General features: G+C 47.7%; 1 protein-coding gene across 4 annotated transcripts in view; it reads left to right on the top strand.

Moving 5' to 3' along the window:
• The window catches only part of LOC125022217 (transformation/transcription domain-associated protein), an 83,958-nt gene extending 62,133 nt beyond the window's left edge, over positions 1-21,825 (top strand). For all 4 annotated transcript variants that reach the window (XM_047608666.1, XM_047608664.1, XM_047608665.1 and 1 more), the window contains 11 exons: positions 71-272; positions 1,523-1,684; positions 5,403-5,493; positions 5,631-5,836; positions 6,519-6,780; positions 13,742-13,967; positions 14,056-14,273; positions 14,794-14,978; positions 15,545-15,748; positions 18,053-18,247; positions 20,606-21,825. In XM_047608666.1, the coding sequence (XP_047464622.1) occupies positions 71-272; positions 1,523-1,684; positions 5,403-5,493; positions 5,631-5,836; positions 6,519-6,780; positions 13,742-13,967; positions 14,056-14,273; positions 14,794-14,978; positions 15,545-15,748; positions 18,053-18,247; positions 20,606-20,890 (2,236 nt within the window). In that variant the 3' untranslated portion in view covers positions 20,891-21,825. The remainder of the gene's footprint in view (positions 1-70; positions 273-1,522; positions 1,685-5,402; positions 5,494-5,630; positions 5,837-6,518; positions 6,781-13,741; positions 13,968-14,055; positions 14,274-14,793; positions 14,979-15,544; positions 15,749-18,052; positions 18,248-20,605) is intronic.
• The last annotated feature ends 228 nt before the right edge of the window (positions 21,826-22,053 follow it).

Raw genomic sequence — 22,053 nt, 5'->3', positions numbered from 1 at the left:
CGCCCAATCGCCCTTGACGCTCTGCGTTGCGCCGAGCCTCTGACGGCCTTCCCTTCTTTTTTTATTCCAGGTCGGAGGAGGCCAACAAGGCCTTCTCGGCCGCCGTGCAGATGCACGACGTCCTGGTGAAGGCCTGGGCCATGTGGGGCGACTACCTGGAGAACATCTTCGTCAAAGACAGGCAGCTCCACCTGGGGGTCTCCGCCATCACCTGCTACCTGCACGCCTGCCGCCACCAGAACGAGAGCAAGTCCCGCAAGTACCTAGCGAAGGTAAATGAGGGGCCTTGGGTTGAGTGTAATAGGAGGAGAAATCCTGAAACAGGCAACAAGATCGATGTCGATTACTTATTTCTTTACCATTAAAGAGTGAAAATATTTAGTTCAATTAACCTTAAACCTAGTAACCACAATACACCCTTTTTATTTAATTTCTTTATATTTCATTGATAGTTTAAGCTCGGCCACTGTTCTAAGCAGAGAGAAGTCATTTGATCGATTACAGCCTAGCGGTAGACGGCGTGGACGGGTTCCCACAGTAGATCGATGGCGAAGCGAAGGCCGTCCTCTGGCACTGGAGGTTAACGGACTAATGGCCTCCCCCGACGCACCGATCTCATGACCCCGTACGTGGTGGACTGACCTTTCTCCAACAGTCGGACCAATTCTACCACACTTACCAGCGCAGCGAGCCTTGTGTGGGAGGCAAAGAGATGGGAGCCCCGGCTAACAAGCATCCACCTCGTTACACGCACACCAGCTCATTGAGTGCAGCTCCGCTAGAGGTTTACACAGACACCAGTGTGTCAGGCTGGGTGAATAATAGATAGGCCTATCCATGTCCAGTGTTAGCTGGGGATATTGCTGTCCTTATCTGTTATAATAAAGGCTATTATTGGCTTAACATTCATATCACATGTTTTTTTTTGTTTTTTTTTTCCTTTCTTTTTTGTAATTACCCCACCTCCCCAAGTATTACGCTGCCAAACCGGGCTGGCAGTTCTTAGTGCTGATGGATGAAGTGAGATGACCAGTCATTATCAGTAATTATAAACAATCTGTGTACTCAGATTGGCTCGCTGAAGAGAGCCCGGGGGGCTCGAGTGGGGTTAATGTCTTCATCATAATGTAGACGCACACACAAGCGCGCCGGGGGAGCGGAGAGCGCCGCGGCACTGGCAGCGCTTTGATCATAGTAAGGATTGCCAAGGTGTACTCGTATTTGCTCTCCCAGCCCCCCCCACCACCACCCACACCCCCCACCTGCTGCGAACAGAGCCAGGGAAGCGGCAACTGTCTGATTAATGGCGGAGACCTTACCCCCTCGCTTCGCGGTGTCTCGCAGTTTTTACTTTACCGTGAAATATTTTTGTGTGACTCTCTCGGCGGAAAAAAAAACAGAGTGAACTTTTAATTTGTTTGTTTCTTCCTTCTGTTCTTATTTGCCTCTCCACCTGTCTTCGGCTTCCTCCTTCACTTCTCACATTTGTTTTCATCTTTTTTTTTTTTTTTTTTTTTTTCAGGTGTTGTGGCTGCTCAGCTTCGACGATAAGAACACTCTGGCCGACGCCGTGGATAAATATTGCATTGGAGTCCCGCCCATCCAGTGGCTGGCGTGGATACCGCAGCTCCTGACCTGTCTGGTTGGGTCAGAAGGCAAACCGCTGCTCAACCTCATCAGCCAGGTGAGCCTTTTTTACAAAACCCCCACGGCCACGTCTACATTCCTTTTTGGAGCTAAATTCCTGTGTTTACTCTACTGTTTAGTTAAGATTAATAAAAACATCCATCTGTCACGCGGCTTTGTCAAACAAACTCGACTTCGGTTTAATCCCCGCTCGTCCGCTGCTCCCATCAATCCAATGTTTCCTTGGCTTCTTTTCGTCCGTTCGGGACTGCACATCTGGCCGGCGCGTCGGCGCTGGTCCTCGCGCACGTCTTCCTAATCAAGATAAATTAACTGCATTCACGCCGAAGTGGTCTCTCTCCCGCTTTCTATTTACCAAATTAAGCATTCAGACTCGCTCGCTGTCCCTTTTTATGGCAATTTATTGGCTTTCACCAGTCCCCGGTGAATTGGTTTTAAAATTATTTGTTCAAGAAATGATTATAAAGTTAATATTGTACGCATCCGCACTGCGGGAACAGAGCTAGTAATTAAACCGAGGACTAATTTGCTTTGCTTAATGGAGTATTATTTCCGCGCAATTTGAAGAGGGTGATCTTCAAAGAGTAGTCTGCTATAACAAACAGCCGTCCTCGCGGCAGAGCGGGAGCACTGTACGGAGGATGTGAGCAGAGCAAGTATGAAGGAGGATAAATAGAAGAGTGGAGAGACGAGGCTTTAAAAAACAAGTGGCTGTTATAGCAGATAGATGTAGTACTTTTTTTTTTTTGAAGACACACCGAGAGTGTGACGATTACTTTGGGATCCTTTCTACTTTTTAGCCTGCAGATAAGGATGTGGTTGGTCGTTAAGCCCATTGAGAAGATGACTTAATGCGAGCTGCCAGTTAAAAATGAGCTGTGGAAATGTAGCGTACCATTAGAATTTGTTTGTTCCTGTCAGATTTTTATGCGATATGTTAATCTAACTGGGGTTTTCCATCTTTCTAAAGGGCATTAGCGCATGACGCGTAGCTCAGACTTGTTACCTCTTACTTCCAGCCGACTTAAGAAAAAGCACTTGTCTTGGTTTATATGAATGGATGCCGGCGCGCGACTGTATATCCCTTCCCTCCACCGAGATCTGGCCTTTGATCGTCGTCCTGTAACTGCTGAAGGGTAAAAGGTTGACAACCCCTTTCTTTACTGCCCTTTTTTTATGTAAAGAAAACCACATTTTAATGCGCGGCATTCTTTATCTCTCTCGATTGCCTGAATTATTTAGAGTTTCTCAGCGGCGGCGGGATGTTTAAAAAAACGCACGCTGAAATATTGATGAAGGTGAGGAGAAGAGCGCCTGGGGGCAGACGGGAAGATGAATCAGAAGTTAGCAGAGAATCCCGGCACCTCTCCGCACCCTCCCACGCTGCCTCCCCCTCGTGCCGCCGCCGCCACGCGCCCCCTTCCCCTCAGCCCACCTCAGCTTCGCCCGAAATGTGACATTTCTTATCTCCCCATTAGCGCGGTGATCTCTGGTTCCTCCTCTTCCTCTCTGCATTCTTTCCTCTTTCATCTTTAATGCAGCTGTTAGCTGCCACTTAGAATTCTCTCTTCCACTTACTCCCGACTTCGCCTCACTTCTCATCACCGAAGGGTATTTTTCATTTTAAATCTTCGTCTCTTCTCTATTTTAAGCCCCGCGTAAAGGAGCATCTTGAAAATTGCACGTTGGCTGTATGTGCGATATAGAAATATTAGTCTTTCCTAATGTAAGGAATAACTTATTTTGATTTTCCTTTTGTCTTGGCAGCATTTTAAGCATAGGTGCACTAGCCACAGAAAGGTTCAAACTTTTTAATGGTAGCTGAGGTGTGCTTCAATCACCAGTGTGTAAGTGGAAAGTGTTTTCCTAGATGTGGTTGATAATTTAGTTCTCTCCTTTGGTATTGTGTCCAGACTTCCAGGCTTAGACCTAGAGCAGCAGCAGCTTTTCACCAGGCCTATCTCCCCCCCCCCCCCCGCCTCGGTGCAGCCTTTACACCCCTTCCTGACTGACAGCGCCGAGTTGCGCGTTGCATGTTTTGAAGGAGCTGAGGTTCTCGAAGCGCTCAAGAGCCGCCCGAGATGTCAAGTAACACTTTCGGTACGCAAAGTGGTCTAAAGATAAATACTGTATGTTCTAGCCATGGGCGAGTCCGTCCCTCGGCCCGGTGTAGCTTTTGTATGATATCGATTCGCGCGGTTTGAAAATCCCTCCGATGACCCGAGTTAGATGTCGGAGGGATGCGGATCGAGTCGGCGAAAGCTTAGAGGTTCCAAAATCCATTCAGCCCCGGGCTAACGTGTGAGAGAAGCTCCTTCCCTTTCTTCCTCCGCCTCGTTGCTGCAGCGTCTTCCGACAGCACTCATCCCCGACCCCACCTTTAATCATATCGAACTCAGTTTTGTTGTCGAGATTGTGGAGGTATCCTTTCCTGCCCTGCAGCCGTGTGCGTGGTCTAGAAGGGATCAAGTAGCTGTGTAATTGTAGCCTTGGAAATCGTGCTCTGAGACCTGAGAAGAACCTTGTGGTTTGGTCTCCAACCAAAACCCAACGGGCATAAAACCATGCTCCGGGATATTTCCCTTTCAGGGAAGAAGAAAGAACTTTTAGTCCGTTAAGTAACATTTTACATGTCTACACTTACTGCCTATGCATTTGGAGGGAGGAGCATGAATGGTCAGACAGCGCAGCACATCATAAACAAGCCTCCAAGTTGCCCATATTACAGAAATAGAAACGCTGTGACTAGGCTCATTGTACCTTAATAATACAGCTCATGTTCTACCTTGAGGCCCTCGTTTCGTGCGGTCACAGTGACACGACACGCAAACGGATTCATCAGTGCCGAGTTTACCTCTCACCATCCGAAGGGTGAGTCCTTTACGCCGTCTGCGCTTGCAATTTGTCGGCAGCGTTCGTCCTCCTTTGTGTTCCGGTGTCAGCGGGCGACGCGAGCGCGGAATTGGAATCGTTGCCACAGAAACAGGATGTTTGGTGTTTGACCGGGGCTCGTTTGGAGCTTTGAGGATGGAGAAAAGATTGACCCCGTGCACGGTGTCACATTTCAAAGTGAAGCTCCGTAACCGAACCGTTCACTTCTCAGCGTAACATTATTAGATAGATAACGCCGTTATAAACAGAAAGGAAAATATCCTGCTACGGTGGCAAATTTTCCAAACGGGGATTTTTAATTCGGTCATTGTTTGATAGCTGACATTTTGATTTCAGAAGCGGTTTCTTTCAGTTTAACTTTGATCTGAGACAGACGTATGAATTGTATCTACGCCGAACGCAGACCCTGAACACACCTGGCGCGCAACTTATCAAAGGAACCCTACCCCGCCAAGTTTGAGGAGAATTTGGTGTGTGTTTAAAAACTTGGAACCTCTTATGTCCCCACCTCAACCATTAAGCCTTCCAGTGCTGTCAGTGACTTTTCTTGAAGTCTTGTAGGCAATTTCATCATCAGTCACATTCGGTTTTGTAATTCAGCCATGACGTGTTTTTAACTTGGCTAACTCCCCTGACTCAAAGCTTCAAACGCTCCCTCTGTTATAGCAGAGGTCTTTGGCTGTATCAGTGTGATCTCGCTCTCTGACACACACACGCACTCGCGGTATCTCTGTCACTCTCCTTCTCTCTCCGCTTTCTCCGCCGCTTCCCTCCTCTGCCTCTCTCCGTTTCTCCCTCTTTCTCCTTCGCAGTCCTGAGGGGAGTCTTTGAAATGTAATCTGTGACCCTCTTTTATCTGCTAGGTGGGACGAGTGTACCCCCAGGCTGTCTACTTCCCGATCCGTACCCTTTACCTGACTCTCAAGATCGAGCAGAGGGAGCGCTACAAAAGTGGTGAGTAAACATGGCTGCCTTTTTTCTGCTTTTTTACCCCCCTTTGGAGTTATCACATTTGAACGTATGCAGAGGCGCGGACGAATAAACGCGGAAAAATATCTTTCCCTCAACGCCTCTCGCTCCCCCCCCCCCAGACGCATCAGGCCAGCAGCAGCCCAGTTCGGTGGGGGCCCAGCCTCACTCGGGGGCCTCCGACCCGGGTCCTATCCGGGCCACCGCCCCGATGTGGCGCTGCAGCCGGATCATGCACATGCAGCGGGAGCTGCACCCGACCCTGCTCTCCTCCCTGGAGGGCATCGTGGACCAGATGGTGTGGTTCAGAGAGAACTGGCACGAAGAGGTGAGGGGAACGATAATATAAAACAGACGGCGGTGAGGATGTTGGTATAGGAAGGCGAGTTGAACGTCTCGTGTATGTGAGCGTTACGCGGCGGGATTTACTTACATCATACGTTCAAGCCTGCAGCTTTTTTCCACCTATGCAGCTGTGTGGAAGTCATTCCAGGCCTGACACAGTCGTCCAAAACGAATGGCGGTGCCGCCGCAAACCTCTTTAGCTGGGCCAGGCGGCATCCGCGCACACGAGCTAATCTGCGGTGCAGGGGAAGGCTGTAGGAGAGGGGGAAGGCTGAGACAACTGATGGATGGGTGCAGTGAGCGTGTAAGATGGGGCAAGGGATTTAGGGCTAGGAGTTTGTTGGGGTGTGTGTGTGTATCTGTGTGATTACCTGTGATGATTTGGGGCACTCTGCAGCAGCTGCAGGCTCTATGCTTCATTCCACTGGGTAAGAAGGGGCATAGGTATGCTTACACCGTCACCCCCTTCCCTTTCTCATTTGCCCTGGTCACCGTATGACTTCACATTGCTTCTTTTTTTTTCTATCATTTACAAAAGTATAAAATTTTGACCAAGAGAACATTCAGCAGATAATTGAGAAACGATTCACATCAGAGGAGGCTTGGACGTCTCTGAATAACAACATTGTAATTCTGGTATTTGACCATTTTCTCTCCCTCCGCAGGTCTTACGGCAGCTCCAACAGGGCCTGGCCAAGTGCTACTCCGTGGCCTTTGAGAAGAGCGGCGCCGTCTCCGACGCCAAGATCACGCCGCACACGCTCAACTTCGTCAAGAAGCTGGTCAGCACCTTCGGCGTGGGCTTGGAGAACGTCTCCAACGTCTCCACCATGTTCTCCAGCGCCGCCTCCGAGTCGCTGGCCCGCCGGGCGCAGGCCACGGCCCAGGACCCCGTGTTCCAGAAGATGAAGGGACAGTTCACAACAGGTTGGTTGGCTTTTCTAAAAAAAAAAGCACGTAGAAGCGCGCAGGAATCCGGCCCTTTCATATCACGCTGTTTATCTGGCTTTTTTTTTTTAAACTTAGTTGCTTGTTCTCTCTTGCAACTTTGTTATATAACCTGGGAACGTGAGGCATATGTTTTCAGGCAACCGCAAAAGTAGTTTTGTGAGTGCATGACAAGGTGTGACATTTCGCCAGGTATAAAAACCAGAAGCACCACCTCGCCCCTTCTCACTAACTTCAGCGGACATCGGCCGCCTCGGAGCCAACAGAAGCTGCGTCTGTGTTACTGTATGTCTGTTCCGGTTTAGATGATGAGTCAGGCACCAGACTGGCCTCTGTAGCGATATATTGAACTGGTTACATTATATCTGCACAGAAGCTCGCCCCACTCATATCAGAGCCAGAGCCGGCACTGCACTGTCGCTCGGAGCAGCTGGGGCGCCGGTGTTCTACAATGCAATTAAGGTTTCCGACAAGATGATTGGATTTTAGGGAGGGATCGGAGCTGGCGACCGGTCAGAAATAGGCATTTATACGCGTGTCTGTTTGTTTATTGCACTGTCTGCGCAGACGCCCCCACACCGGTTTTGATTGTTCACACGTCGGCGGCGTTTCTAATCTAAGCCGGTGCAGCAGACGAAGGGTTTGTCTCAACAATGTGGCCAAGTTCTCCAGAATAAAGATATTTAGTTATGAAGTTTAGCTTTTTTTTTAAAAATTTTTTTTATCAGATATGATTTATATATCATATGAATCCACCCAAATCATTTTCACACTGAACTGGGAACGTACGTACCCTCAGTAAGTACCGTCAGCCCCCAGCTGAATGCTGTATCATCGTACCTTGTGCCTGTTGTGATACGACTTGTCAGGAAGTAAGCATTGTTTACCGCTTGCTTTCTCCACCGCAGCTGAATGCGGCTCAGAAAATACAGGAGCAGGTAGATGAATTCAAACGTCTGCTCCAGCCACTGTGGAACGGAGATAAAACTCTTAATACGCTTTCCCTCCTGCATATTGGTCTGCAATGATAATGAAGTAGTTATTTTGTTCTCATTACAGAGAAAATCCTTCGCCGGCAACGAATTACTGATATAAATAACCCTTTGTGTGGGTTCACTAAAGTCATTGCCTTTGAATAATACAACAGCGCGGAAGACCACGAAATTCTGCTGAATTTGATTTGTATCATTGATACACTTGTTCATGTTATACTAGATATTACACACTACTGACTGATAGTATTTAGTACTTGGAATGGCCCATTGACTGTGAATTGTTGGCAGTGTCTGTCTGTCTTTTAAATCCTGAAATCTTTCTAGTTCCCCAACCAGGACGCTGATACTGTGAGGTGTTCTGAGGTGATCAGAAGACACACGGACAGTCCTCTGATCTCTCCTCAGTTTTGCGCTTCCCTTCTTAAAGGCAGAAACGTAACGATTTTCATGCGCATGCTCGTAACGCAGCATTGCAGCCTCCAGCCATCTTTTGCCTCCGTGTTCGGATTCATGTGCGAGCTGTGGAATTAACGGGACAGGTGCAGTTCGAGTTTAGCCAAAGCCCCCTCTGAGACACATTTTTTCTCAAAACAATCATTCCCCTGTTTTTGGAAGCCACGTGTCTGTTTTCCTACATTACATAAGGGAGTTGAACCACAGTTCACAGGAGCCGGTTTAAACAAGGACTGTCTGCAACTCCCCCAGCTCTCAGTGTTCAAATAAACCTTTTTTTTTTTTTTTTTGCTGACTTTCACTTCTGGGGACTGACTGCACGTACACGTGGCCTCGGTTCCATTCGCACCGTACACCTCGCTTTCTTTGTCGACGCCGGCTTCGTCGCATTTCCGCGCGACCTCTCCCTTTGTCGTCCCCCTCTCCCTTCTCCTCCGCGTTTGGCTGCCAGAGTGGGGAAGACGAGGAGACGGAGTGAATGAAAAGCAAACTGGTAATAAGTGTGAGCCAGAACTAATGAGCGTAGAAATTTGCGGAGAGGAGCAAAAGAAATGTAAGAGAGGAAATGTGCAAATGGGAAACAATAAGACTGTGACAGGTGCGGTGGTATTAGCGGGCGGGAGCTCGGGAGCTGCGCACAGGCAAACAACGGCGAGCGTGAGGGTGAGCGCGCCCGCTGATGAATTTCACCAGATGCTGCGGCGCCAGCTGTGTTCGCGCAGCCAGGCGTCACCGGGACTTCTGCCTCGCAGGGTGCCCGCCGACCATCGCCGCGCAGCTGTCCCCACGGTGACGCGGGGGAGCGGGGGCCGGCGGAGACCGAAAAACCACACAAGCCTTCCAGAGCGGAACAAACAGGGTTTACAGAGCTGCAGAGCAGCCAAGCTCCCATTCCCCACACCACGTTAGTGGCTCACTTGCTTTCGCAGGGTTTGTGGGCCGGAAAATATGGGTTTATGTGTGCACATATAACATTTGGCAGCGGGGAGGCATTCAAATCCAATTACGGAGAATGGTATTTGCATGAGTTACTGTTTTAGCAGTGGATCTGTTCCAGAGACTTTTGTCACAAGAGCTTTTCATGAAAAAAAAAAAAAAAACGGACACGTTTCTTGGCCTTTTGCTTCTGTCACTATTGAACAATCATTTGTCATGCTAAAATTACATTCAGCATAGTTGTATAATTCTGTGCAGCAGTTTGGCTTAGCACCTGTGTAGCCTCCAAAAAGGAGCTTTAAATGTAAACTTTTAATGCGGCTGCCGCTCTGGTAGATCCTGGACAACCCTGTCCGCGCTGCTCCGGTGACCTCTGAAACACAAACTACTTCAGTTCACCAATCAGCCATAATGAAGTCGAATGGACTCCACCACGGAAAACACACACGTACAATCCCACACGGAGTCAGGTCCAGGGCAACACATGAGGGTATGATGGTTCTGCATTCAGAGGGGGGCCCACCTCCTGAGCGCGAAACCGTAATTTGGTGCAGCAGTGCAGATCCTCCGCTGTGTCTGTCACGCGGGCCAGGTAGGGCAGTGTTCTAGCTCTGCTTTCTCCGCACAGGTCAGAGAGCGGTCTGGCTGCTTTCCACACAGCACTCTTTTTCTCAGCATCCTTTCCCCCACACCCCCACCGAGCGCGGGTCAAAGATAAGTTCAGGGGGACTGAAAATAACTCCTCCGGTCTCTCTGGCTGTATTACACTCGTTACAAAGCACTCCCGTAGTTTCTCTCGGCAGCAGCGTGCGGTTTTGGGGTTGGCACACATTAAGGGGACGTGCGTCGACACACGGAGGCCGAGGCAGCCGCAGTCCGTCCATCCTGTGAGGATCTGGAGGACGTGTCCCTGGCAGACGTGAGGAAAGTTTTTATTACTGATTTGATTGCACTGAAAGTTTTTTGCTTATCGTAACAGAAGGTGTTTAAGCGTTTAGCGGATTGCTGCGTTGAAGCAATGCGATGTGTAGGTTGTGAAGCCCACAGGAAGCCATTGCCTCGTGTGCAGCCTCCTCCAGATTTAAACAGATGAATTGTTTTATATCTGATAAGGATGGAATGATATTTCTTATATTGTTGATAAATGATATGGCTTCCTTGCTCCGACAAGAGTGCGCCATGTCTCGCTTTTTCTATTTGTAAGCATTATACACTTTTATGGGGGTGAATTGTTGTCGGGCTGCAATTTCTCAGGACTGTTTCAATTTTGCCTCCGCTGTGGAGGCAGGTGAATTGCAGGCGGACGGATGGCGAAATAGGGCCACTCCGAAAAGAACATTGGCTGTTTTAAAGGGCTTATTTAAAGTATTAGGAGGTCTCACTCTGGGAGAGATTGAACAGGTTTGAAATGGCAAGGCCTTGCAGTTTCATGGATTCATTATAACAGGCGGCACAACAGGGTGTGCTGAAATAGGAGGGGTTGGTTGTGTGTGTGTGTGTGTGTGAGTGTGAGCACGCATTCATGTTACAGAAATGTCCTGGGGGTTTAAGTCTAAAATGGAAAACCTGCTTGGCTCACTTCCCCTCCTTCCGTTGTTATTACTGCAGCTCATCACAATATGTTACGTGCAATATGAGTTGTGACTTGAAACAGGAATTTAATACTTTAAGACTCTCATTTTTATAGCTCTAATTTAATCAGCTCCCGGCCCTCCGCCTGGGAGTTTTAAGTCGATAGAGCAAACAGGCCTCCTCGTGCTGCCAGCCTGCCATGAATAACTGATCTGTGAAGTTCCCCAGTTTGTCATGGTCAAACGTCCAGGTCTCTTCATGCATCCCATTATTGTGTATGTGATCAATATTTCAGGAACTCCTTTCCATAGAATTTCTTCAGTTTGGCAGAAAGTGATGGGATGTATTGAGAAAACCCATCCAACCGTGAGGCAGTAATTCTAGTTAGTCCATGTCACTGAATAAATATATGTATTTTTTTAAAGTAAATACCCAGATATGTCTGTAATTATTCTAACAGGATGCAGTGTCAAACAGACCTCGCAGCGTTGACACTTAACCGTCAAATTCCCATACATTGTATTTTCTTAGTTATAGTCGACTTAATAGCGATGCTTCTTTGATCTGGCTCCTCCACTTCCAGTATCATATGCAGCATGATATTTCAAAACTCATATATACATAGCACTCGCAGTTAAAGGTTACACATACAGATGAGGGAGATGACCACTACAGTTTTCCAGTGTTCCTGTGTGCAAATGAAGTCTGGGGATTAGGGCATTTTGAGATTAGTTGATTAGGGATGGAGAGCAACACACCGACTCCTCCATCAAGACTCGCAGCTAGCTTGAGGATTTATTTGTATCTACCTAGGTTCTCTGGTGTCCTCTTGGCCTGGCTTTGTCTCCTGGTGCTGCGTGGCGACGGGTTCGTGGCGGCTTCCTTGGGTACCCGGTTGTTCCGGTATCGACTGGTTCGGGTGGTGGCTTGGTGCTTCCCCTCTCCCTTCGATGGGGGGCTGGGGTCTCTCCCTGGCGGATGGGGGTTCTCTCTTCCCGTGGTCTCCCTGGCCCGGGTGCGCCAGGGGCATGGGGCCGGCTCCCTGGCCCCCCTGCTCGGATGGCCCGTCCCTGGTTGGGCGCTGGGCCGGTGCCCGTCTGCGGGGGCTTTGCTGGGCTCCTGGGGGAGTCCTCTCGGCTGGAGAGGTGTCCATGGCTGCCCTGCGGGCGGGGGGTGGGGTCTTTGGGGGGGGTGTTGGCGGCGGTGGGTGGACGGGCTGCGGTGGCTGGGGGGTGTGGGGGGTATGGGGGGCTGCTCTGGCCTGCACCGACTTGTGCTCGCTTGGTTGGTCTGGGGGTGTTGGTCATCGCTCGCCATCTGCGCTGGGGTGTGGCTTGCCCCGTGGCTACGGTGGTTCTCTGGTCCTGTCACCCATGCGCCCCACACTGGGGTGGAGGCTCTCGGGCGCTGGGGCTTCTGACCTGACTCTGGGCCCTGATAATGGTCTCACTCATATTTAGGGAATGCCCACATGCATGTGTGTTGTCACCTGCCAGCCCGTGCTGGATCACATCAAAAAGAATTGATGAGTCCCGGCTATTAAGGGCTGGATTATTGTTTTCACTCTATCACTACGTGCCCAATGGCAGACTTCTCTCCTTCCATTGGGACGCCCTTACCCCCCCCTGGACTCTCTCATCTCTCCAGAGATGACTGTACCCAGTCATACTTGAGTGAGGTGACTTGGGAAGCACAGAACCCTGCACTCCACTAGTTCCTACTAGCACCACATGTATCTCCTCCACTGTCCATCCTTCTACATCTTTTCTTTCCTTTGTTCCCCCCCTCTATCCACTGAGGTGTAGCACTGCCCTCCCTGCCACACAAGGTCACTACACTCAATAAAGATCAACAGGACAGTTCTCAGGGAGGGCTGGTGATGGTCACACTCACGCACTGAAGTAATAAAGCTTTCAACTGCAAGAATATAACTGCATCAACCTCATATAATGTTGACACCCTGTGGTGTCCAACTATGCAGACAAATGCAGACAAAAAAAAAAAAAAAAAAAAAAAAAAAAAAAAAAAAAAAAAAAAAGACTCGCAGCTAGCTTGAGGATTTATTTATTATCTGATCGCTTTCAAAGCCTTTATCTGGTTGTTCACTTGTTTTCACGAGTTTACTCTTAATGTCACATCAAGTTACTCATAGAGAATAATTCATTAAATACCAAACTCCATGTTATGTAAAAGTGGTTCATGCAGAAGTCATGTTTTTGGCTTCTTTTCCTTCGCCACAGTGAAGAAAAACAGCAAGCTTGTCAAGCCCCTTTCACCCGCGTCGACCCGGGTCAAACGACCTGGCAACCGACCCGGGTTTTTATCGGTTCGGCTTCAAAGTGAACAGGACAGTTGACCCGCTAATTTACACAATGACATTGATGATGACGTCATTGGACTTCCTGTCAGGCTGTCATTGTAGAAGCTCCAGGGCTGTGAGCAGCTCAAAAACAGAGCAAAGTTTTGGTTTTATAAGAGAGGACAGAGGTTTTGTCCATTTTTTTTTTTAAATCCAACAAATCAAATGTGTTGTTACACGATTGTTAATGGAACCACATAGGTGATTTAGCTCTACCTCATGTTCGGGAAATTGCACAGATAGGGGAAAGCATGCACGACTTCTGTTTATCGATCATGGAAACACACAGGACACAGTGATTTGTTCAAATATCACCAGCTTTTTGAAAAAGCAGGGCTTTGACTGGTCCGTCCTTCAGGTCATTAACACATTGTTTATCTCGCAGTGTAGTGTACTTATATGTATAATGATGACATTGTCGACGCAATGACATGTGAGATGGATATAAAAAAGGCACGCTGCTCTCACAGCGGCAGGTCAGACCTGAGACTTCCGGTGATGTGAAACCGCACCAAAGATGGGTCGACCCGGGATTTTTGATGTGAAAGGGGTATCAGACACTTGGAAGAATGAGTAAATAAAGAAGGAGTCAGTGCTGTGACAGCTACCACTTCTCTCCTGACAGACTTCGACTTCAGCGTGCCAGGCTCCATGAAGCTACACAATCTGATCTCCAAGCTGAAGAAGTGGATCAAGATCCTGGAGGCCAAAACCAAACAGCTTCCGAAGTTCTTCCTCATCGAGGAGAAGTGTCGTTTCCTGAGCAATTTCTCTGCACAAACAGCCGAAGTGGAGATCCCGGGCGAATTCCTGATGCCCAAACCTACGCACTACTACATCAAGATTGCCAGGTAAAGATCCCTTCAACGCACGGTGGACACTAGAGTCGCCTGCATATTGTTTACTACTTTCATTCTGTTTCTCCGCACCCTTCACCAGGTTCATGCCCAGAGTGGAGATTGTTCAGAAGCACAACACTGCGGCCCGCCGCCTCTACATCCGCGGCCACAACGGCAAGATCTACCCCTACCTGGTGATGAACGACGCCTGCCTGACCGAGTCACGCCGAGAGGAAAGGGTTCTGCAGCTCCTCCGGCTCCTCAACCCCTGTCTGGAGAAGAGAAAGGAGACCACCAAGAGGCACCTCTTCTTCACTGGTATGAGAAAAGGGCGAACCTGCCTTTATTTGAGTTTCAAAGGTCTATAGTTTATAGGGATAAATCTCTCACAGCACCAAAGAAAAAAAAAGAAAGGAAATCATCTTATCATCACATATCCAACCAGCAACATACTTTGATAACACCAAAACATTTTGCTTTCAAACACGGTTTCCTCTCATTTCATGGTTTTGAGGGGAAATGTAAACATTAAAGATCTCTTCCCACCCATTTCCTCAATCCAAAGTGTTGATAGGATTTGCAAAGCCATTGTGTAGACTACTTCCTGTGTGCAGCTCATGGGCAGCCTTTACCTCTCTTGGCCCTGCTTGGTGTTGATCATTGGCCTTCAGTGCAGTTCTTCACCATCTCTGGAATATTTCAGTTTTGGTTTTCACTGTGGTAAAAACAGTTTAGTTGCGTTTCTGTACCACTGATGCGGTCACTCTCCCGACGCTCTCCTCCTCTCTGTCTTTACTCACCTTTAATTTCCTTCCCCTCCCTCCCTCCGCCTCTCCAGTGCCCCGAGTGGTGGCAGTGTCGCCTCAGATGCGGCTGGTCGAGGACAACCCTTCGTCTCTGTCGCTGGTGGAAATCTACAAGCAGCGTTGTGCCAAGAAGGGCATCGAGCACGACAACCCTATCTCCCGTTATTACGATCGTCTGGCCACTGTGCAGGCCAGAGGTACACAGGCCAGCCACCAGGTACGGACACAATTAGAAAACTTCTGCAGACAGCATATAATACAAACAGTCCTGCATTAATATTCAACCGGGGCGACTTGAGTTTCCCATATTTTATTTTGATTTTGCAGACTATTAACTATTTCTTGAATAATAAATGTGCTCCTCTTTGTTAAAAAAGCGGCAGCACAAATCTTTTCCGCACCCAATCAGCTCACTAGGTTTACCTCAAGGTCAGTCACAAAGAAAACAGTCGGCCTGCTAAATTAAATTAAGCAGACTGTTTTTCCTTTCTGTTCTTTTTGGAGTGTTCTTGGATTGAGCAGCCTATCTCTGCTTAATCTATGATGGATTTCAATCTTTAAGATTGTTTTGTCGAGGGCCTTTGCTTTTTGATTCTGAAATTCTGAACCCTTGATTATATTTTAGACTTATAAATACACTGCGCTCAGGTTTTTTTTCCTTCTGAATTAAAAGTAAAATCCACGGTGCAGTTCTAAAAAGAGGATCAATATTTTTACTCGAGTGCGACCTGTGTAGCCCATAACAACCCTCACGTCCTAAAGTGCGCTCCCTCTCACTACCAGGTTCTGAGGGACATCTTGAAAGAGGTCCAGGGCAACATGGTTCCTCGCAGCATGCTCAAAGAGTGGGCTCTCCACACGTTCCCCAACGCCACCGATTACTGGACGTTCCGCAAGATGTTCACCATCCAGCTGGCCCTGATCGGCCTGGCCGAGTTCATGCTTCACCTCAACAGGCTCAACCCCGAGATGCTGCAGATCGCGCAGGTAGGACGCTCGCACGAAACCGATGTACGCTCCACTCCCCGTCAAGGGCAGGAGGAATCCATTTGACGGCTGCTAATTCAATAGATATACACACTCGTAGATGCATTAAGAGATCACCATTCCCCCTCTCCGTATCGGGCTGTGTGAATTACCATTCTCCCCCATGACATTCACGCCGGGCCTATCAGTCAGCCAGCCGCTGTCAATGCGAGGGCTGTTTTGACAGAGCGTTATATTCGGTCCCTCTGCTCGGCTATCAAAGACGTTTCAATTTGAAGAGGCCGTGTTTGTGTGTGCGTGCGTCCGCCTCTCGGTTCGCACGCATCTGTCTGCCGCTCAGGGTCTGCAGACAGCTCTCTCAAAGTCATTATTAAAGATGATTGTGTCAGTTGGCCACCCCTCCCCTCTGATCCTAATCGGCCATTGCTGACAGGCGTTCCTCCGGGCAGCTAAGCGCTGGTATTAAGCCCCCTCTCTGCCTGTTCCACTCCACAGATCCCATTAGACACAGGGGGATTACGGTGCGGAGAGTGTACGCACATACAAACACACACACACACACACACAAACAGAGAGAGAGAGAGAGAGAGTGCAAGACAGGACATCACAGCCACGGCACAGTGTCTCACCCTGCCTGAGGAGACACCTTGCGCTCCTTCCCGTTGGCCTTTGCAGAACTCGGCAATGATGTGAGACACGAACAGAAAGGGAAAAAAAAAAGGGGGTGCAGGTTTTCGGCGTTCGTTAGGCTTCAGTTCAGCTGTAGAGCCCAGAGCGGTGAGCTGAGGGCCGTAGAAACCAGAGCGTCGGTCAGTCACACCGCTGCTTTCACAGCCAATCGTAGCAGCACATGACATGCACAGCTCAATAAATGACAAGAGGCTTCTCCTCTAAATTATTTATTGTTTGGATTGTGCAGATCAACTCGATAGAGAATATCCGCCAGAGGCAACAGAGGGGCTGTTTTATTTAACTGGCACAATGACGACAGAAATAAATGTCGGAGGATTTTATCGAACATCTCCCAGACACACATCTGAGTACAGAGTCTTAGCTGACCAGTTGGATGTGTGTGGCATGGATTGTGTGACACCTGGCGCTGTTAACATGTGAATTATTAAGATAAACGCACCCGGTCTGGTGCCGCATTTCACATTCTGCTAATTTATAGATCAATTCTTTAATAGAATTTTTGTTTAAAACACAATAAGCACCAATCTTTTATGTCAGTATCATTTTGAGTATTAACCATCCTTTTCTAATTTTGTTTACTTTAGTCAAAAAATTACCAACACTTGGCTTAAATGAAGCTGCTTCATTTAAATGAATCTCCTTCCTGTATGCGCCTCTCTTTCCCTCCACTGTACGACACGGCGCCAAAATACCAATAACAGTCGGAGCCGGTCCTTCCAACACCTGTCCTCATAAGACGCGGCATTATCTCTCGAGAGTGTGTTTAAAGTCCTTATGGAATTCTTTCACTCTCTCACGTTCGACAGCACCCACTATGTGTCATTTCCCGCATCCCCGACTTCCTGCAGGTGACACACTAATGTTGCGTCACTCCATTCACACCAGCCTGCAGATGAAGCCATCGCTGGCCCTCTCGTCTGGGTGATTTAGCATTCTGAGTGCTGCCTCCACAGCCAACTGTCTGCTGGCTTATCTGAGCCTCCCGGGGTTTGCTGGTGTCTCAGCCCACTGCCTTTAGGCCCTCTGCTGGGGCCTGGAGGAGCAAATGACAGTAGGTGTGAGAACGAGGGGGGGTGAGGAGAGAAAAAGAGGAGGAGGGGAGGAGGAGGAGGAGGAGGAGGGAGAAAAGAGGCGAGACTGAGGAGGAGAGCAAGCCCGGGCTGGGATGAAATGCCCAGCTATAAAGCTGTCATAGCTGCTCACTTTTTCATACGAGGGAGCTTATCTTCTCGGGAATGGCTGCTCGTGTAGACGGCCCTCTCGCACATAAATGCAGGCTTAAAAGATGAAAACACGGCTGTATATATTTAAGTCAGCAGGGAAGGAGAGGCTAGTGGGAGTGGATAGAGGATTATAGATGCTGTGCCGCAGATAGTTTGACATGTTACTGTGTCTGGGACACAAAGATCAATAGTGGCAGCCATTTTGTTGGCGTGAGCGATGCCGGAGAAAGAGTTGTTTTCCTGTGTTACTCATGTGTTCAGAGGACTGTGGGGGAAGCCGCAGACATGACTGTCTGTAGACCGTGAATCATGTTTATTCTCAGGTTCTTATTAACAGTGTTTTATTGTGAAAATGCTGACAACAGGTTTCTCTGTTCGCCGTCTTTAGGATACAGGAAAGCTGAACGTCTCTTACTTCCGCTTCGACATCAACGACGCCACGGGCGACCTGGACGCTAACCGGCCCGTTCCGTTTCGCCTCACGCCGAACATCTCGGAGTTCCTGACCACCATCGGCGTGTCGGGCCCGCTCACCGCCTCCATGATTGCCGTCGCACGATGCTTCGCACAGCCGAACTTTAAGGTACTGTCCAGTCCCTTCACCTCCGGTCACACTAAGATTTCACTTTCCACATGATTAAATGGGTTGAATACAGCAGCTGACCTGATCAGATCAGAGCCTCAGTTATTAAAATATTTCATTTTTGATTTAAGGTGCAGAATTTTTGGAACTGTTTGAATGTATTCAGCTTCTAAACAACATCTTTACAGAGGATTATGATCCGACTGTATTTCCCCTCGGCTCAGTGAAGGGGTTTAACTCATTGTTTTGGTTTTTCAGGCCAATAAGCTTAAGAAACATCTATTCCATCCTTATTAAAACTGTATAATGAGCAAGCTGACTGTTAAATTTAAATTCCTACTATACTAGAAAAATGAGATTTGCTCATCCTGACCCAGATGACTCAGTCAATACAAATTATTGCCTTAATAGAACTCTAACTGGACAACTGATGTCCTTAATCTGAGTTAAACTAGACAACACCTGAGCAGCAACATGGTAGAAGCTCCCTGAAACTCATCATGCGGCCGGTCTGTCGCAGGAATGACACCACTTGTTTATTATATGGTGTAATAGGTCACCCGGAAAGGCGGCCGCATTAACCCTCTGAAAAGACACATATCGCCACCTAGTGTGGAGGAGGAGGACATGTTCCTGTCAGTTATTCGATTCTTTCCATTCAGAAAGGAAAGGGCACTCAGAAAGTAGAACTTTGAGCATAGCTCGCTGAAGCTATGCATGTAAACGCACTGATTGACACAAGTCTTGAGACATTAGTGAGGCTCAGTCAGCTGCCAGTGTCAGTGAGAGTGAGGATGCATTTCATTCAGTCGGTCTCGAGGACCCAGTGGTTTCTGAGCTCCTGGTGAGTTCACCCAATACTGTTTAACACCTAAACTTAGATCAACGCTGAGGATGTTCCCTGAGGCACAGCTAAAAACAATACAGAGAAAAAAACCGGAGCTGTCAGAAAGTTGTGTAATATATGTACAGTAGGGCACTAATGACAGACATGTGGTGTCTATGTATAGGCCTGGCTCATACTTGGAGCCTGACAGATGTGGAGGACACTCAAGATGCAAATAAACAAAACACTGTGAACTAGTTACGGCCAAATGCCAGAGGCCAGCGCTTATTGTGGTCAAAGAAAAGCGATGTTACCAGGGGAACACAATAAAAAGACGGCAAACACGTAACAATCATCCACTCAAATATAGTCGAGCCATGAACTTTATAAACATCCACGGCTGTCCAAAAAAACACATAAACACTTTAGGTAAGGGAACAGCGCGTACCTACTTAGGTGATGATTGCCAGAGTTGCGGCCGCGTCATGGTTTCGATGGTTATGTATTTCAGTTCTGCGCCACCATAATGAGCTGCTAACAACACAGAGAGATTTCCCTGAGGATGATTGACGCGCCCTAAATTGGAGTTAACAGCTTTGTTTTATGTGTATGTTTGAGATTGGCAGTGACTTTTTATAATCCTGGGTTCTATCACGATTCATTGCTTTCATTCCCACGAGATAAACACGTGGCCTAGGAGCTAAACTGAGCAGACAGACATACTCGACATATTAACGGCCTCAATTTGACACGTAATTGATAGACTTTACATTATCGTAATGTGTCAGCCTCCAGTAATATGATTATACTACTGTGCCATGAAAAGTTTTACACACCACTACAGCTCACCTAAATAAGAAGACGCCCTATCAATAAAAATGCCTGTCATCCCCCCTCTCACTCCCTGTCTCTGTCGCTTTCATCTATCCACAAAACGGCCCGAACAGATTATCAAAAACCTACCTAATACCTTACTTATTTAACATGTAATTTGAATGTGGAACTATTAGTCGGAAAAAAGGCCAAAAACTATTTCTATCCAGGAAGATCACAAGATGTGGTTGAAAGCTTTGAAAAGACAGTACTGAAGGAAGTGAGCGACCATGATAACGCTCTGGACGGAATTAATAGAAATTCTTTCTGCACAACCTGACACCCTACGTCGCATACTCATCAAGTGGTGTGACATGTTTCTGGTTGGGACAGAAACATGGACGTAGAAAGTTGACCAGCAACAGTTTCTTAAGATGAACAAAGCCATAATAGATGTGGTCAACGATGTTGAGTATTTGTTTGGTGTCTCATTGGCCGAGACACCCGTGGCACTCACAGAACCGGGGTTACACATGTAACCTTAGTTCTGTCTCTGACATGTTTTTCTGTTTAGTGAATTCAGTGCTGTCAATAAAGTTGGGGGTTGGAATCTAAAGTTATATTTAAGCAAATGTGATGATCTTATGTATTATGAGATATTATTATATTGCTTTTTTACTACATTATTTCTCAAGTTCTTCATGCCCTCTCTCTGCTAGGTGGATGGCATCTTGAAGGCAGTCCTTCGCGATGAGATCATTGCGTGGCACAAGAAGACCCAGGAGGACACGTCCATCCCCCTGTCCCCGGCCGGCCAGCCAGAGAACATGGACTCCCAGCAGTTGGTGTCGCTGGTCCAGAAGGCGGTCACGGCCATCATGACCCGCCTCCATAACCTGGCTCAGTTCGAGGGAGGGGAGAGTAAGGTCAACACCCTGGTGGCTGCAGCAAACAGCCTGGACAATCTGTGTCGCATGGATCCTGCCTGGCACCCTTGGCTCTGAGAAACCAGAGGGGAGAAGGGGGCGACGAGACGCAGGGCAAACATGTTTTTGTTTACCTCTGTCTGACAAACACAGACAAGGGTTATTTTGCCCTTCACCGTAGCTGAAGCCCGGCGATGGACTTTTCTTTTTTTTTCCCGACCAAAATACACTGAGGAAAATGGAGTCAATTGGAAAACGAAGGCCTGGATGCTCACACTGTGACAGCATGTTCAATAGTAACATCTGGACTTTTTCTTTTTAACAAGAACACGGTTTCTTCTTCAACTTCTATTTATTTTTATAACAAACATGTCAGGGAGTCTGCGTGTGATCACCCTGCCTTTAATGTGACAAGGAGGCAGAGCAGATATTTGTGTGTGTGTCATAATGAGCCACGCTTTTATTTAAGAGACGGGAAATTCCTGTGTCGTTTGCTTCGGTTGCATCTGTGTCGTCTTTCACTCCCACAAAGCTTCCAGTTTTTCTACTTGGAATTTTTCTTCTGAAATAGTCATGCATTCTCCAGTTTGTATTTTTAGTTGAACTGAATATCCCAGCTAAATGAGGATTGTTGTTGTCCTATGAATAACAGATGCTCTTTCATTTTTTTGCGAGTGTTCCCACTTTAAAAGCCATTTTACTGAACATTTGTCTTTCTATCAGCCTTGTATACTGATGTCGTGTTAAGCTATGACAGCTGTAATGCAAATGTGTAATTCCCATGCCAGCTGTGTATGCATACCCCCCCTTTTCTAAAGGTACCACGTCTTTCCCCACAAAAGTATTGCCTCTTGCCTTGTAAATATTTTTTTAATACAGAAGCCGTATTCCCTGTTTCTTCCCCCCTCCCTGCAATCTCATGCAGTCTTTCTTTACACTGTAAAGAAGCCAATGAATTTCACAAATGAGTTTTAACTGTGCTCAAAATTACCATAAAGCAAAACTCTCAATTAGTTTCCCTCTTCGAGTTGTTGTTTTTATTTTTCAGACCCAGTTGTAAACCAGCAGTAATAGCTAGTAATCCCCATCTGCGACTCCCATCTACTACATCACTGTCACAGCCATAATCACCCTGAAGGACGCACTCTTGGATATTATTACGGTAATAACTCACGCTGTGAAATGACTCCAGATGAACCATTCTCTGCCGTTAAAAAGTCCATCGCCATCATCCTTGCGGT

This window comes from Mugil cephalus, chromosome 16 (assembly GCF_022458985.1).
Source record: "Mugil cephalus isolate CIBA_MC_2020 chromosome 16, CIBA_Mcephalus_1.1, whole genome shotgun sequence".
Lineage (NCBI taxonomy): Eukaryota > Metazoa > Chordata > Actinopteri > Mugiliformes > Mugilidae > Mugil > Mugil cephalus.
This window is presented reverse-complemented; position numbering and strand designations above follow the sequence as displayed.